This window comes from Leuresthes tenuis, unplaced genomic scaffold (genome assembly GCF_036924035.1).
Source record: "Leuresthes tenuis unplaced genomic scaffold, fLeuTen1.0.hap1 SCAF_5, whole genome shotgun sequence".
In the NCBI taxonomy this organism is placed as follows: Eukaryota; Metazoa; Chordata; class Actinopteri; order Atheriniformes; family Atherinopsidae; genus Leuresthes; species Leuresthes tenuis.
The window spans coordinates 10,211,869-10,230,406 of NW_027325359.1; the positions used below are offsets into that span (position 1 = coordinate 10,211,869).

The 18,538-nt window shown below is 42.1% G+C and overlaps 1 protein-coding gene across 1 annotated transcript; it reads right to left on the reverse strand.

The window, feature by feature from the left end:
• Positions 1–281: 281 nt before the first annotated feature.
• On the reverse strand, positions 282–18,175 carry klf13 (Kruppel like factor 13). The gene is made up of 2 exons (XM_072385880.1): positions 17,338–18,175; positions 282–6,825 (listed from the first exon to the last, which is right to left on the reverse strand). Exons 1-2 carry the CDS (start codon positions 17,813–17,815, stop codon positions 6,518–6,520), a joined length of 786 nt encoding a protein of 261 aa, XP_072241981.1. The 5' UTR covers positions 17,816–18,175; the 3' UTR covers positions 282–6,517.
• Between the last annotated feature and the right edge of the window lie 363 nt (positions 18,176–18,538).

Here is an 18,538-nt window from a genome sequence, read left to right on the forward strand (position 1 = left end):
GTCTTCATCTTCACCTCTCCCTTTGGAATCACTGCATTCGGGACCCGCTGCTCGTCTCCTGAAGCGGCGGTCAGTGGGGGAAAAGATACAGGAAATGTCTCTTTTCTGAACTGCTTTCTCTCTGCTGGCACCAGCCACATTTAGCATTTACTGTACACGGCAGCAGACATGCAGCACTGACTAAAGAGTGCAAAAGAATCTAATTTTACCAAGGGATAAAACATTTCTTCCGGAATGTACAGTATCTGTTAAACAGAAAATAAGTATGAAGAAACAAATAGTGGCGGCTTATTTTATGAATTTATTTCCAAATGTAAACCTCACTATTTCATGCATACAAGTTATGACAACAAACATTATTCAACAATCTGTTATTTTTCATATTTGCATAGGACATGGTCACAATATATTGTCTAACATGTAAAAAATAATGCCATAAAAAGGTACAGCAGAGCAGCTAAGACCAGCACATTAGATGTCTGTAGAATCCAAGGAACTGTACAACTGTAATACTTGAATGTAGTGATTTTGGTTTGCTGAGAGGAAAAAAACAAAAAAAGTGTCACCTGAAGGTTTAAGTGAGGTCATTGCAGAATGTACTGGCCATAGCTGAGTTGAGAGTTATTTACAGAGTAGATTATACTGGTGCTTTAAGAGGGGAAGCAGCACCATGGAGCCACTACAACAGGCAACTGATGGTGAGGGGCAGAAGAGAAACACACAGAGGTATCAAGAGAGCAACATTACACTGAGGAGGTACACTGAAGACAAACAGGTACAGGAAACTGAACCAAAAGGCTAGTGAAAGACCCTCTATTTGTGAGGTCATTGACAGCGATATGTGCTGCAAAACCTGGAACAGACTAATCCTTTAAGGACAACAATAACCAAAAGACTTCCTCTTTAAGCATTAAGCAGAGAAACGCTGCACTGTGGCAGCTCAAGCAGTTGAGTGAGACCACACAGTAAGCGAAGGGTACCAACAGATCACGTCTGCTTCTCTGTCACACTGCGCTTTCTTGCGCTTTCTTGCGCCTCTCTTTAGACTCACTCAGTTCGTTTGCTCGTATGACTGATGAGTTTTGCTCATTCACGTTACCTTTAAAAGCAAAAAAAAATAGTAATAAAGTTACCTACTTGAGATGTAGGAAAAAGGTCCATATCAAGCAAAACATCCATTTATCAACACATAGAGCAAATAAAATTGAACCCAGCAGTACAAAAAGGTGATGGATTCAAAATTACCGCAACATTCATCTTTCCCTTCAAAGCCTTTGGTAACAACGCTCAACAACCAGTCTATAACTCTGTGGCTGCCTCTTGGAAAAAAACAAACAAAAGAAAAAAAAGCTATCGTAAAAGCCTCAGGCCTTTGTTCTGAGGGAAGACGTGCTCTGTAACTTTTAAATATCCTAGGTTTTCATTCAAATTACCTTAAGTCTCCAGAAAGAGCCTAAAAGAACGCTTGACAACGTGGGAGAAAGGTACCATGTGCACGACTCACAACGTGTAAAGCCTCACAGTCAGGACAGACTTCAATAAACTACAAAAACGCATCGGGTCGATAGAAGCAGCACATTTATAGCAAACGCAATCCTCAATCCTTTGGAATGGTTGGGCGCCTATTAACATTAAGACCGTTTTATGTCAAAAAAATACCTGCAATAAGCCATTATACACCGCTTGAGTATTGAACAGCAACAACAACAAAAAAAAAAGAAGATGAAATTAAATAACGAAAACAAAGCTACACATTCAAAATGTTTACATGAAGCAGAAAAGAAAAGGAAAATTTAACTTAGAGCACCTGCATATAACGTGCAGAGTTGCTGCATTAAATCCTGTACATAACAGAAAGACATGTCACACGCCATAAAACTGTACAAGTTTGTTAAATGTCAGACAGAAGCTAGGTTATTTACCCTCAACGTCTTTATGAAGTCACCACAATAGTTTTGGCACACAACTGTGTCGATCATGGTCGTCCTTCTGCAGACACTGATCAGTGACATACTGAACATATGCACTTCTTATATAAACTGTTAGTTGTTTACATACTTGGCAACAATTAATTTGTTTTTATATAATCTTTATAATTAGAAGAAAATATTAATCGGTACGCTGTTAGTATCTTGAAACCTTGCACTGATCTATTCTTCAAAGCCTTTTTTGTCCATTTCTTCTTTTTATTTTTAACAGAAGTCTGTGTTCTCACTGTGTTTACAAGCGTATGGTTGATGAGGAAAAGCTCAAACCAAGACTATGTGGAGAATGGCAGGGATCTTTAAATATTTTCATAACATGAAATGGTAATAAGAATGTGTTTTTTATTATAATATAATTCTTTCACCTGCAAAGACTTGCAGAACCTGGCAACACGGGATGTTTTTTTTTTAAAATAAAATGTAGCCCAGTGTTTTGCTTTGTTTTTTTTTTGTTTGTTTTTTACAGAAAAATGTCTCTCTTTCTCTTGTTCTTCATTCAAGTAGGGACAAATAAAACTGACGAATAATCGTGCATCTGGGAAACAAGCTACATAATGGATGTTTTGAAAAGATATGAAGGTAAAACAAAAGTCGAATATTTCAAGAGGTATGATTTAAAAAAAAAATGTACAACCTTGAACATGTCATGAAACAAAAGAAATCAACAAGAATAATAAACAAAATGACTACATTGCTATCTCACAATGCTGTGGTCTCTATCTTTATGGAAAACCTTGAAAATGATCTAGGAAAATAAAGCAAATTGATTACTTAATCTGAAAATGACATACGTAGAGGTCAAGAGGTGTCCACCCGCCCAAAGTTCTCCCACCCCCCCCCCGACTATAAAGAATTTCTGGACAGCGGGCAATGACCCGCATCCTGACATCAACAGAGCATTTTATGTTCCTGATTAAATGGGTAGAAGACCCCGTTAATGAAGCAAAAATTCTGCTTTTAAACTGCTCAACCAAAAACAGTCAACTTTAACACATGAGATGAGTTGAAAAAAAAAACTGCTAATATGACCTGAAAAATAAGTTTAAAATCTAGAAAATAAAAAAAACATGAAAATTAAACAAGAAAAGCAGATGACTATACACCTTTCTTCAGAGAAGTTAATAATTAGACACACACACACAAAAAAAGCCAGTACAGTAAAACTGGACATTTACAAACTGTTCAATGGCCTTTTGTGTTGGAATTATTCAAGTACATTTGTTACAGTGAGAGTAAAAGTTCTGAGACACTGCCTGTGAACGCCTACATGTCACTGGTGCAGTCTGGATGGATGGATAGACTGGGATGTTTATCCTGTCAAAGTCACTTTATTTTCAGACGATAGGCGCTTCCTGTTCTGTAATTCCACTTACGCTAATGGTCGAAGGTATTTAAAGGGGCATTTCACTGAAAACAGCTCCAGAGTACATCCATGACAGGACTGTAGGATGTTATATCAAGACATATAGTAGGCAAAGGGGCTGGGCCTGCGCTGAGGTGTTCCTGTGTTTCCAGTGTGGTCGGACACTGACCAGCAGTGAACACTAAGCACCCAGGAACACCAAGGGGAGGCAGGCTGATATATGTGTGCAGGAACTGATGGAACAACTAAATGACAAACTGTCCCGTATCTGCTTGGCAGATGTCGACCCTGAGGAAGATGTGCAGATTATAGATTAAAAACTGATTGATGCTTGATGGTGAGCTACTCAGAAAATTCCTTTTTTTGTTTGTTTTTTTACATTTTTTTGCAAGAGTTACACTTTAAACCAGGTCAAAAATTAGAATGAAAAAAGAAATAGTCATGGACAGAAAAAAAAAGAAGAAAAAAAGCTGTTTAACAGCAATTTGAAGCATTAATTGTTAAGAAATGGTAAACGTAAAACTCTCACTTCTGTCTCTGAGAGCAACTGATCAGTGGCATTCAAAGTGTCATCTTGCAGCCTGGAAACTAATCTAACATCTTACAAACTAGTGATTCTTTTTCCCCCCTGCTTTCTCTTTCTTTAATATGGTGTTTTAAAGACACCACTGCATTTGATCTAAATAAGGGATGTTTTCTTTCTCGAGAATGTAACAGAGCGGATTCATCGCTAGTTGAAGGACACATAGCTGTTGTAGAGAACGAGGGACAAGGACTGCCATTCATGGACTTACACCTGCCAGATCGCCTAAAAAGAAAACGCTCTTCGCTTTCAAGGCGAAGTTTACATGCAAAGAGCGTGGTTGAGTCAGGTGCCAGTTGAGTCGAGTTAGCACATGCAATTCATGATGGCAGTAAGTTTGAAGTAGTCTGACATCTACATGGATGGCACAATTTCCAAGTGTAGCAGTGAAGCATTAAAAGAAAATGCAGGCATAACACAGACTGGTGGGGATGCAGCAGTTTTGATAGTGGTGCCTGTTTCCATGGAAAGTTTACTGTGCCTTTTGCCTAACTTATTGAGGCATGTCTGTCTAGAAACACAAGTCAGCTCTCTCACGGGACATCTGAGCTTCGCATGCTGGACGACGTGAGGCTGGTGAGCGCTGCACTTTGCTGATATGTTCAATTTGGTTCAAATGTTTTTAAAGCGGTTTAAAAGCCCCCGTGTTGTGAGAAAGAAGTTTGAAAGCAGCTGTTTGAGAGTTCAGGTTCATCGGCGTGAGCTTGGAGCCATGGTTTCTTTGACATTGTGAAATTTGACTCTCTAGCAGAGGAATTCTGTTTGTGCTTAGGATGGAGTTGGGTACATCCCACCCACACTGCTAGGGTTGTCTACATACAATGGTTGTTCATACATTTCTCTTTTTCCTCTTATCCTAAAGTTTAGATCAAGCCACTAATTACAGCCATTTTTCTGCTGGCTGTTTTTACAGTTGGAGGGAGGAGGGGAGTTGGGGAAGGAGGAGGAAATGGGGGTATCTGCGACTGCTTGTCTCCTCCTTTGTGCTGTTCAGCTTGTGATAAACTTCTCCTATTTTATCAGTGCCTACTCGCTCTGGTCTGCTTGTTGCAGATATCTGCTTTGTTCCCCCCATACTCTGTGATGTTGCAGCCCAGCCCAGCTGCTTAACACTCTGGCCTGCATTTAACCTCCGAGTTAGGCAATCCAAATACAATTTAGCTGACTCAGAGCTTTACAACTCTCTTACAGGACAGGTAGAGCCAGATGAGGAAGGAGTCCCTTGGGAATGGCATGCCAGCACTCCGTCTAACAGGCTCTGAAAAGCTTTTTTTTTTTGGGTGCAGCTGTTTCCTCCAAGGCAGCCACTAGGGACAGAGCCAGGAGGCGGGAAATGAGCAGGCGTCTGGCTCTACCTGTGACACTGCCAACCAGCAGCTCCAGACCACAGTGAAGGGCAGCTCACAGGACTGAACAGAAAGCTTTCATTCACTCTTGTCTTTGGTACTTTTTCCTGTGTGCTTCGGAGATGGATAAACCTTGTTTCAACTTAAGTCCCTTTGTTTCCATTTTGCATGTTAGAAATGTGGGCTGATGAGACAGCATTTTTTTAAGTATGAACAGCTGCTTTGAAACTTAACTGTCTCTATATTTAAAGGTAAAGAAGCTTTTTTAAAAAAACTTTATAAGTACATTAAAAACTATTAACCCAATATCATCCCGATCTTCACACAGTGCAGATTCTTATGACTGCACAGAACTATTTAATACAATACACATCTAAGCCAGTGTAATGTCCATGAATATCAACATTGCAGTGAGGGAACAGACATAATATTCCCTTAAGAAGATGGGGGTAGTGATTGTTTTCTCAAAACACAGCAATTACTATACATTTAATAAGAACCCCCTCTTAACATAAGACAGTACAGAACTTAAGTATTGTGTATAAATGACCATGTAACTGTAGGGCTTGTTTCCTTGAATGTGAAAGCCAACAAAGAAGCGTAGAGTGCAAATTGTGTTGAGTGTAAGGCTGCAATATATGTACTTTATGTTTCTCTTCACCGTGTTCATTCTTTCAAGCTAACAAGGCCATCCCTGAGCAGGGCGTAAAATCCAACTTCCGTTGAATTCCAGAGTAAAGTGATGAGTATATTGTGCAGTCAATGAAAGTACTCATTAGTACTGTGGTTATTACAGAAATAGCAACTGTCTTCAATCCTGAGGTGTGTGTGTGTGTGTGTGTATACCCCTTCTCCTAACCCGTTCCACAAACAAAGAAAAGTGAACTACAAAAAAATATTTTTGATTAAACTGATCAGGGTGTCTGTTTTTTTCTCTCTTCCATCTTCTAACCGTGAAACTACATTGAACTAGCCATGATCAGAAGCTTAAAAAATACAGACATGTGGTACAGAATGTAGATAATGCCATCTGGGTGAGGCATTATCTTCTTTTCGGATCACACAAGTAATTGCACTACAATAAGCAGTTATGTACAGTATGGTACACCACAGCAAGCGCAGAAATAGCAAAGAGGTTGTTTTGGGGTAGGGGGGTTGCAGACAACTGCGCAACAAAAGTGTTATGATGAAAACATGGGCCTCACAGTCTAGAGGCAGAAAAGTGCGACCGGGTTTCAATTTAAGGCGAGTTGGCTGGGCTGAGGGCAGGGCTGAGGGTGGGGCTGGAGGCATCTGAGCGGCTGTAGTCGCTGAGGGAGCTGGGACGAGTGGTGCTACCGCCGTGGGGCCTCTTCAACATCCCAGGCTGGAAATCTGAGTGGCGCCTGGCGTGCTTCATCAGGTGGTCGCTGCGCATGAAGCGCTTGTCGCAGAGAGGACAGACAAACTTCTTTTCTCCCGTGTGGGTGCGGTAGTGCCGGGCCAACTCATCGGAGCGGGCAAACTTCTTACTGCAGTCTGGCCAAGTGCACGGGAAGGGCCGTTCACCTAAAAAACAAAGAAACGAACAAACATGAGAGATGTGGATTCACATAGGTAAAAAGCAACGTTCCATTGAGAAGATCCCTGAATCAGAAGTAATAAGCCTCTCAATATTGAATTATCAAATTAAACTTCCCTTCATGCACATTTTAATTTTCAACATGCTGGTTTTAAATTCACCTCTATGCAGTCATTAAAACCCCTGACTCTGTGTCTTTGAGACTGTCATTAGTACGCATCAGTTCCAGGGATGAAAGTTTGACTGCTCATTTAAATTATGATATCTTCTAGCATATGACAAACACCATATGGGCAAGTTAACAAGGTTAGAGTGTGCTATTTACTGGAGGCTGTCTTTCATAATGTGGTGAAATAAATGGGAGCCCATGGCTGCCTGAGAGGTTGAAACAACACAATCAAAATCTAATTAAAAGTCTAAAAAGTCATACTCGTTTTGGGGAAATGGTGAGCAGGAATGTAAACTATATGCGATTTGTGGTAAATGGGCCAAAACATGTTATAGCCACCCAAAATGCTTCCATCCTCCGTAGCGTTTAATGTTTGACTTCATACTGTAGGTAAACTAAGTCATTTTAGTAATGCTAATATTGTAAGTGTGAGTGTAATCAGCACTGTGTGCATGTTTCTCTGGTCTCAAAATGTAATAAACAGCTCATTACAGGGACTGGTGACTCATACACGAAGAGCAATCACAAAGTCATTCTATACAGTATGACTGATAAATCAGTAAGGGGAAGGAAATTAAACACTACCAAGATATCAACAAAATGATATGAGACATGGGACTAAAAGGCTGCAACAAGAGCACTTTTGATAAATTACCAAAAAATTGGCATGGCACAGTTTAATTATCAAAGCTCCAGATGCTAATCACACTCACAATTATTACCCCGCCCATTTTCTAACATGCAACTACATATGACTCAGCACATGGGAAATCACAACCTTCGCCATCCATCAAGCCATAAAAATGGGCTTTGAGAGAAATCTACTCAAAGCCAGATGGTAGTATATTTATCTATATATCTATATATATATATCTATATATATATCACTGCATATCTTGCATTTTTTTTTCCATTCTGCAGTGGAAACTGTGAGCATTAAACCTACACTCAGCAGTCTTGATCTTTTGACCAATATGCCTAAGGCTTTGTGTTGTTTAGTTCCACTTTATAGCACTTCCTAATAACAAAAGCAACATCCAGCCAGGCCTTCCAGACCTATGGGGGGGGGGCAGGACATAATCTTTAAACATTTAGGTTCTCTCCTTTCAATTAGAATTATCAATCATTATTTGCACGCCCATGCTAGTAATTTGAAGCATGAAAGGGGAAAGATAGTAAGATGCCTGAATGTTTATAGATGGCACATAAAGAATAGGCCTGCCAAAACCTTCCTTTGCTCTGTGGTTTCCTTCTGTGCCACAATGCAAACAGTGCTATTCAGCATCAAACACGCATATGATACGTGATTCCAGAGAGTCTTAAAAACAAGAACTTGGTGCACTACTAGTCTCGGTCCCTCCCCCCTATACTGCATCGTTACAAAACATGCAGACAGACAGAGCAAGTCTAGACAGTACGGCCTGTGTTCCTGCCCCTGACGCCTCACCTCAGCTCCAGACAAACTAAGTCAGCCCTTCCCACCACCGTTCCTGTGGGTTCATACAGGGCGGAACACTTTTAAACTCTGTAAGTTATACATATACATTTGTATGTGCACACTGCTTTGTGTTCTTCTTTCACACAAACTGTCGGTGCTCCTTTCACCTTTCATGTGGAGATAAAATACATACAAAGACAAAAATCTGCCCTGATGAAAGTTACAATAAAAATCTATTAAATAAGGTGGCCTTAGTTGTTCAAACCTGCTTACAATCCCCAGACTACACTTTCCTAGAAGCATAGCTCCTGCAGAAAATGAGGGGGGTGTAAATTCTAAGAAACTCATCCGACTAAGGTGTCTCGTGTTAGACTGGTTTCATAATATATTAGCAAGAGAAGGAGCCTGGACAACCTCCTGTCACTTCAAAATTAGTTATTGGCCTAAAAGTAGAGCTTAGCTCTGCAGGCTGCTTAAGGCTTAATAACCAGTGTAACAGATCCAACAACATTAATATTTAAACAGACACAAGAGAGCGGGGCTGAGATATCCAGACTAGCTGTCCTGATACAGTGACAAGTAGTGGAAGCATCAGGTATCGAACAGCAATTCAATGGAATTGTTCAAGTTATTTGGAACTCATCTTGACCTCACATGAACAGCTTCTGGAATTGAGGCCAACAGTATGAATATTGATCAAATCAATAAAACTCTTGCTGATATAAAGTCAGGTTTGAGAGACTTGTAGAAAAGAAAAGTATTCAATGTTCCAATTTACTCTTGTGTTTGATTTCAAGCAGACAAGTTACTGCGGAGAATATTGTTCTGGTCACTCAAAGGAGCTTTATGGGACAGGTGCTTTGATCCTGAGTGGAAACGATGACACCATGTGTGGCAGGTGGACGTCACTGTCCATGCTATTTTAATCGACTGCAGCGATTACTCAGCATCTCTGCTGAAAAGAGGCAACTGGCTGCTCCTCTTATCCTGCTTTTTCTACCAATCTAGTTACAGTGTTGTCACAGCAGGATACCGTGGCGACCATGATGTCTGACCCACCGATTGGTTATGCCGCGTCTGGCTACGTGCCACATACAGGGTGTGGCTTGTCTTTCTCAGAATGTGTCAGTAGCAGAGGGTGAGGGGGAAGGGGAGGAGAAACGATGGAAGCTTTTCCCTAACGAACACAGTGACCCAGTTACCCATAAAGTGAGTTACATCATGCACGCAACTGCACCTTTACTAAGTACTAGTGTCCCCCCTGCCAAGGCGGTGTGATTATGTCACAGGTACTCCAGTTATATAACTGTTCTCTCAGAGTCCAGTGGGTCAGTAAATAAACAGCTCATCCCTCCATCCTCCTCTCATTCATATTAGTACTAGTATTTTCTGCAGAAAATTGTCAGGAGAAATAGAATCAGTCTCCCAGGCGTAAGGGCTGATATCTGCAAAGGCAAGATCAAATCTCTTTTTGACGTAGGCAGTAGTGCAGGAACTGAACTCGATCACCTGCTCCAACAACAGCTACCAGCATTTCAGACAAATTTAGATAACATTCCTGATGTGTCCTCACGCAGAGGCACACAGCATACATCTGAAACCTCCATGTGAGCCCATCATAAGTTAGCTAGAGTAAATAGCTCGGCTGGGTGAGAAGGAAAAATACAGTTTCTGTGGATGAATCAGTGAGAATCAGTGAGAACCGGAGCAGGAAATATCTCTGAGCTCAGTACAAAAACAAGAAGTTCCTCAAACCTGCATAGTCTTTTAAAAGCAAATGACTTAAGCAGAGAATGTAAAACTGGAGTCAGACTGTAGATCACAGCCCATTAGAGTTGGAGCTACCTCGCTTTGGTGATTGCTTGGTGGCACAGCCAGCTTGGCAACATGAAGTAGGGGGGACACCACTAATGCCAGTGGTAGGGCTGAGCACAGTCCTGTAATTTGGTTTTATGTTTACAACAGACTATGACCTGAAAGTAGCCATGAGCAAACATCACTGCCAGCAGACAGACCATTCATAGGATTTTGAGTAATACTAAAATGACTACAGAGTCCTCAATCTGCAAAAACCACTGGAGCAGATGGGGTTAACCCAGCCTCTCCCTCTACACGAATTACATGCCAAGACGATATAAACACTAACATGTGTGTTCAGGACAATAAATATACATTAAGACCTTTGCAGCTCCTCCTTTCATTGTGAACAGAGCATTATATGTAGACTTTGCTTGTGTAAAAATAACAACAATGACGTGAAAGGTTCTGTGGTTTGTAGAAAGACACCGCTTGATTTAAAACACATCTGTGATCAGAGCAACTGCCTATGTGGCTGCTCGTCTATGAAAAATAACTCAGTGGGAGGGGAGGCAAATTGCTAAGAAAATCACCCCGTTATAACATGTTTTCTCAGAGGCTTCATTCAGAGTTAGTTGCACATAAACTCTGCCAGAGCAACAAAGGACTCTGCAGGTAGGTCAGGTGCTCTGGATGAAAATCGGTTCAAACTTGTCATGAGAAAAGCTCAGAAAACATTGACTGTTTAATGTATTATCATCCTTTGTCTTTATGGAGAAGGACCTTGCTTGTGGCTGAATAGTGTGCCTCCCTTTGTTGAACAATAGCAACAGCCTTGCTCCCAGCAGGAGAGGCCCTCTTGTAATGCATTTCAATCAGACAGGCTGCACGTACTAACCGTAACTTACTCCCCTTGGTCAACATGCAGGGCTATTGACATTCACACAGAGACATGCAGTGGAGTTCAGTGTGACTATCTGATTCCTGCACACACTTTGCCATGCATTACTGCATCCTCTCAACTGTTTCAGAGAAAGGCAGCGATAGCTTCACTGCATTGACCAGCGCATCACATTTGCCCCATTTAGAAAGAATGAGCACTCTCTTTCAGCCTTGAGTGCATGTTAAAACAATGCTTGATGTGTTGCAGACACTGTTCTTATCTTTTAAAGCCAAGTTAACTTACAACACACAACCCACTGTGGTCATTAAAGGGTGTTTACAGTTGGTTCACAGAAGCAGGTGGGAGCAGGGGGGCCCTATTGTCCGTGACTCTTACCAGTACAATACCTGTTCATTCCACAGATAACGTGACACCATAGCTAACATAAGATCGACATCCTTCATGAGTATCAAACAATGAGCTGACAGATCCTGACAGGGCACACTACACTGTGATAAGAGAAGGTAAAGGTTAGAGATAGTGCCAGATGTCACAATGTGTAACAGCTGATACTCTGGATGGTGAGTGGAGGAGAAATATGTACGTGTTTCTCAGAGAAAACGATTAGGCTCTCTTTCACTAAGGCTCCAAAAAATACTGCTCAATTTGTCCTGAGGACCACACCCCAGTGTGTTGTGGTCTGCCACAGTTTGATTTATCACGCTGACGAGGGGGACACACCTTACATACCAGAGTGAGCAAAGACACCACAGCTAGCGAGAAAACACTCTCTCCAACATTAGCTGCACAGAAATTTCTGTCTTTCCTCTCTCATTCAAGCTGTCCTCAATGCAACACGGTGGAGGCAGTCAATCTAACTCTCAGATGGGACCCTAAGAGCGATGGCCTGACAAAAGAGGGTTCTGCGACTGAGGTCACAGCCCCTCAAATGTTAATCAGATTAGCTGCAGTTGCGACTGAATAAATGACCTACATCAGTGGATGGCATTGACAGTGAATATCCTGGTATCTAACCCCACCCCCATCCTGCTGCACTCTACTGTACATTCTGTCTTTGTGCTGCCGGTCCCTCCCTCACATGCAAGATGTGGCTGACAGTTTTTGAACAGTGGAGGAAAAAAATGCACAGTGTTCCACAGGTCTGCATCCTTCTCTTCCTACTGCTTGTAATCAACACCATACCACAAGACGTGGCCGGAGCTCAGCCTCGCAACACAACACGCTTCAGCACCTACTTCGCTTTACAGGCTGGAAAAGGGTGGGAGGGGCTGGTGGGGGAATAGTGCAGCTTTTATAGAGCTACTCCAGAGCTAACTAAAGAATACATAACCCCTGTGGGCCACAAGCAGCACAGCCAGAGGATCGCCTAACAGAGGATATTCAGTATTATGACTGTCCACAGTACATGCTTGGTTGCTTAATCACAGTCAAATCAGGCTTATATTCAAACATGAGCCAGAAAATGTCCCACTATCAGTACATGTAGGACAACATACGGATGGCATGTGTGCTAGCCCAAGTCTCAAAGATGTCTTCCTTGGGGTAGTAACACTGCACCACAGGATTAACAGGCAAGATGGTGGCTCCATTCTGGTTTTATTTACATCCGAAGGATCAAGTAGATTTAACTAATACCTTGTTTCCATTGGACAAATACTCTACAGCTATAAATGGACTGCATGAACTAACCAGATTTCATTGATGAGAAATGCTTTTGTTCACAGGGTTTGGAAAAAACTGCTCTATACAGATTAAATGGATAACAAGAGCCGTCAGCCATGAAGTTGTAGTTTAAGGTAAACTTATGTCAGCTAAAATGCTAACAATGATAACACTAATGTGGAGATGCTGGTAAGGTGTGGCATGTTATGTTTAGCATACTGGCACAATAACATTTTATTAAACACAAAGTGGTGAAGCTGATCAAGTGTTGGACAAACTTTAAGTTTATCATGGGGCTTAATGGAAAGATGATCCTCTTTGTTAACAGTTATGACAGCTAAATATACCCTACCAAATTTCTGAATATGCTTCCTTCTACATCTACAAATGTCAACCTGCTTGTGGTACTTAAGTAGTCTGTAGCACTACCAAAGTTTTTAAGATTCAACTTCTAGGAACTATGAATATATACAAATGAATTGTACTACACCACGCATTTGTTGAAATATTTCTGTCAATTCAAAAGACGTGGACAGAGACTATACTAACATGGTAAAAAATATGAAGTGCCAAACAAATCTAAACTCTTCTTTTCATGCCTGGAGAGAGATGTCTGGAGAAAATCCTACCCTGTGGCAGGTAGACGGACTGAACTCTTCTACCCCTGTGGAGTTCTTACCCATTGCTATGCCACAGTTAGACTCAAGCAAGAGCAGGAAAACCCCATCTCCACCCTGCTACCTCATCCCTGCCACCAGCCACACAGGAACACTGTGCACTCTGTTGCAATGCAGCCAAATATAAAACCACTGGCAGGGATGAAGCATATATAATCAGACTCCCGCTGCTTTTTCCATGTGGAATTTGGAGTAATTTCACATAAAAAAACGCCATTAACCACAGTTATTCGACTGAAAATAGGTAGCACACATGAATAACTGGGTCTTCGTGGCAGTGGAACTTTGCTGCCAGGTGGTGCCTCTTATTTTTTAGGACACTACAGGGTTTTTACAGCCATCTCACAGTATCAGAGGTACCCCAGCAGAATACAAAAGAGGTTCAAACAAAACATCAAGTCATCTGTAAAATATGTCTTTATACCCTTTGTCATTTGACAATATTGACCCTGTTCCTCCCTGTGAGTTCGATACATTTCAGATAGGTAGTGTACACTGACAAGATGGCCTTTTGTAAGATCTGACTTTGGGGTGCACAGACGATCGAGCTGAGGAAGAGTGAGGGGCCATGTCTCATCTGAAGATGGCAGTCTGCGTGACATGACCTGGGCAAAGTAACTGAGGCTGAGGCTTCACAGAGGCCGTTGTGTACTCAATAACCAGGAGACACCTCTTAAGAAAGTGGGTCATATTCATTGACATAAAGAGAACGAGACTGAAAAAATAGTGGTGAAAGAGTAATAGGAAGGCCTCTGAGTTGCTTTTCAAGTGGCTGTCAAATGCACCATTATCTGTACATCAGCGTTATACGACTGCATTTTCCATACCACGGGATATTTGCAGCAAAGAAGCTCCACCTCCCACTCCAGACAAAAGCTGTCTGGTAACCTTAGACCCCTGAACTGCTGTGGATTCTTCAACATCATGCTCAACGCAGCATAATGAGTGATTTAAATTCAGTTTATACTCCTATGTCTGCTAAACCCCAATGCCCCCCCCCCCCCCCCCTGAACTGTGGAGAGGACACACTCTATTGAAATGTATTTGTCTATCTATGACCCTCAAACAGGAACTTTTTTTTTTTTTTTTACACATTTACTGAACACAATGCAGTTCTTAGTGACTCACTTATAATCTACAGTTCTCACTGTAGATTTTTTTCTTCTGCCACTGTAAATGAAAACCATTTGCTGTAGTTTTCTAAATCAAAAACAGATTTTTAATGTGGCTGGAGTGACAGTCAAGGTCTTGTCAGGAGAAAACAGAGTTTTCATTGACACCTTTCACCTTTGTACTTCATGCTTAAGGAAATTGAGCCTTTACTGCAAATCCAGTAGCTTGCAACACACAGACATACGTCACATTACAAAGTAGAATGCACTGACACTGTTAATTCACTGCAATAACAGACTATTTTAGGTAGTAATAAAGACCATGAGAACATAAATTGTAATATAAAAATATAGAATTCAATGCTCATTTTAGTGTGTATGTGCTACAAACATTAAACAATTTGAAAAAACTATTTCCGGTTCTATTTCCTCCTACAATGAGAAATCAGAGACACAAAAACTGCAAAATCTAGGATGAAGAAGCTTTGAGTGTTTCAGAAGTCAAGTAAGGACATCTTGTCCCTGGCTCTTTGTTTGGTGTCTATAACAGTGTTTCCCTCCTCAATTAGAGAGCGGTGTTTGGCTGGACCTGACTGGGCTGTGATCCATTCTCTCTTGACTCTGCTGGTAGGGGCTGAAGGGAAGCACTGCCAGAGTCTGACTCCATGAAAGCGCTGCAAGATTGGCTGAGGCAGCCTGGCTGAACTCAGATGACCGACATTCTGGGCCTACCCAATCAAGCAGGCAGAGGGAGTCATTATTATCAGAATTTATAGGACACAACCCAATTGTGAGGCCAGACGCCGGAGCGTATCCAAACAGAGAGGCAGGCGAAAGGAAACGCTTAAGAGGCACAGAGACACAAGGGCAGAGCTAGTGCGTAGCAATAAAACCGCACTAAACTCTGACGGTCTGGTTTGAAGGGGGGCATGCTCAGTGGTGGAGGTTGACTCTGAGAGTGCTGCTCCAAGTTTGGTTGAGGCGAGGCAGCAGAAATGAGACCTTCTGGAACTTACCAATCAAATAAGCAGAAATCATCCCTATTAACAGAAATTATGGGACACCAGCCAATCAGCTAAACATGGGAGGGTTTCCCAATAAACAAAGGAGACGCGTAAAAGGCAACAAGACATGTAGCACGGTGCTGATGAACAATAATAAAGCTGCGCGAAAACACAAAGTACAGTAGATGCAAACATTAATCTTAAACCTAATACAATGGGAATTAATTGAACAAATAATGCTGAGGTTTTATGAAGCCCGTATTATATATGCGAGTCAAATGAGCGCACCTATTTACCTATTTTACACAGCTGTCAGATGTAGCTGCAGTTCATGTCTAACAAGAAAAACCTGACTGCAGTCAATACCAAAAGATAACCCACCAGTCACACAGGAAATCACTGAACATGTGGTCCCTTAGTCTGTTTCATACAATAAGTGATTACCTTGTTTCGTAAGCTGTGTCAGGGCTAAGCAATGTTTGTGAAAGATTATGATTATGTATCTCAACTGAAAGGCAGAGAGCAAAAAGACAAAAGTCAGGCGATAGACAAATGAAGAAGAAGTGCTAATTGGCTTGAAAGTGTCCTCCATATGGAATTTTGTTGAGTTGCCTTTTATTCTTGCACACGCAGTATTTCTAGTGTCTCATATGTAGGTCATGTTCACACGGTGTGTTTTCTCCTGTGATAAAGGCAGTTGTTTTCTTTCTGCTCTGTCAAGATGATGCATGTGTCTGTGTGCGTGTACATATGGAAGTGAAAAGATGAGGTGTGAGCTGCAGTATACAAATCAGAGGACGGCAGTGATTCCTCGGTCTAGGCTCAGCTAGCTGAGTCTGTTGCTGGCCAGATCAGCTGGCAGTCTGTCTAGCGGGGGTGTGGCACATCATAACAAAGGGCTATGGGCAGACGGGAGACTGCACAGCTCTTATCAACCCCCCAATTTGAGTCGATCTGTATCTCCCCCACCCTTCCCATCAGCACCACTTTTCTATAGCCTATTTTGCGGAATGCAAAGCGCAAATATGGTCCTCCAGGAAGGTCACGCGTAACGTACTGCTAATGGTGGAGCGCATTTTATATTCTTCCACTCCTCTGGATTGATCCTGCAAACTTTCTGCATGCCCATGCACACTTGGCTTATTCTGCGATGTGAACCTCATGCAGTGCTGTTGAACATTGATTTATTTATGTCACGCCGCCGCTAAAACAAACTAAAGTGGAGTCGTTGTGAACACAAGGAAGGCTGGGAAATTTTCAGGCATAATTTCTTTCCACGTTTATACTGCAGTTTTTCTGTGTGTACACACTGCCCAATGCAGAGGCGTTATGTGCGTGCGCGTGTTCAGTGAGGGGGCTCAGAAGGAAAGCCGTGACAAAGCTCACTTGAGTGGGAGTGGCACTGTTTTCGACCCCCTCCCCCTTTCTTCCCTTCCAGAAATTAAAAGGACATTTCAAAGTTCACACAACTTTATAAACACATAATTATGAAACTATCCGGGTCTAACTCTACTGACTGCACTCATCATATCCATTTAGGGTGGATCCTTGTATGAGACTCGTTGACCCAGAACACAGCAGCCATGATCATCTGCTCACATTTCGCTATACACAACAGAAACCCGGCACTTCGCCTCTGTATTCTCAGTTTTTAGTACAACTTGGTCTCATATATGCAACTGAAACACATTAAGTCATCTTCACAGCAACACACATTTGCATCCAATGAAACTGACCTGTGTGTGTCCTTAGATGGGCTTTGAGGTGGGATGATTTGCCATAAACTTTTTCACAACCTGAATAGTGGCATTTGTGCTTTTTCTGAGGTGACTCTTGCTCAGTTCGACCTCTCGATCTTTTGCCTCTTTGTTTGAGCGAAGGATCGGAGATGGTGGTAGGTGTGGCAGAGTTTCCATCATCTCTGAGGTTCGGCATGCTCTCATCCTTTATTTTTGCCTGCTCGGCAATACAGTTGGGAGTCTGCTGGTTAAAATCCGCCAGAATCCGCGCCACCACAAAAAGCGAGGAGTTATCCTTCACCAAAGGCTCTTTTATTTCCTCTCCGTTCTTGGAGGAAGATGGGATTTCTGGTTTAATCTCTCTGTTGCCTTTAGGAGCGTGAACAACTGCACGGCTGGACATTGAAACAAGGCACTCTGCTGCAAAGTGATCCATTTTGTCTTTGAAACAGCCCCCTCTGCTTCTTAATGACATTCAAAAAAATAAAATGTAGCCGCGTGGGGAAAAAATGTACTTGTACCGTAGCTCCTTTTGTGGACTGGTGGTGGTGAGGAAGAGGTCGTTCTCATCAGAGAGAACTGACTTTATGAGCTTACCCGGCTTTCCAATATCATCAACATCCTGTGTGAGAAACGCCTCGGACAAAAACGCAGACAAACCCCCCCTCTCTCAGAGAGAGAGAAAGAGAAAAGAGAAACCAAAGTCTTTGTTTAGTGCAACGACGCTGATAACATGAACTCTAGAAACTTGGATGCGTTAACTCCCATTGCGGCTTCAAACAATCTCCAGCATAGTGAGCGTGTCTCCTGAGCGCCTGTTCCTGCTCGTTGTATCCATGCTGGGGGCGTGTCGACCGGCAGCGCTCGGTAGCATCGTCACAGTAGCCGCTCATTCATTGGATACTTCTTGTCCCCAAGTGCACTGAGCAACACGAGTTACTTGAAAGTTTCACCACAGGTTGTCTCCATGCGCTCAGATGATGTATCCTTATGGCTGCACTCATATCTTTTTGCAGATGCCTTTAAGAAAACCCCATTGGTGTGCAAGAAAAGCTTTATTAGACACCCTCCGTTGCAGAGTTGTAGGCTATCCACCCGAGAGGTGTCGTCGGTTCCAAATTCTTTCTGCAGCACACGACGCTGACTTCTGGGCCTAAATATGTGTCACCTGAGTTATATAACCATCCTCTGCAAATAC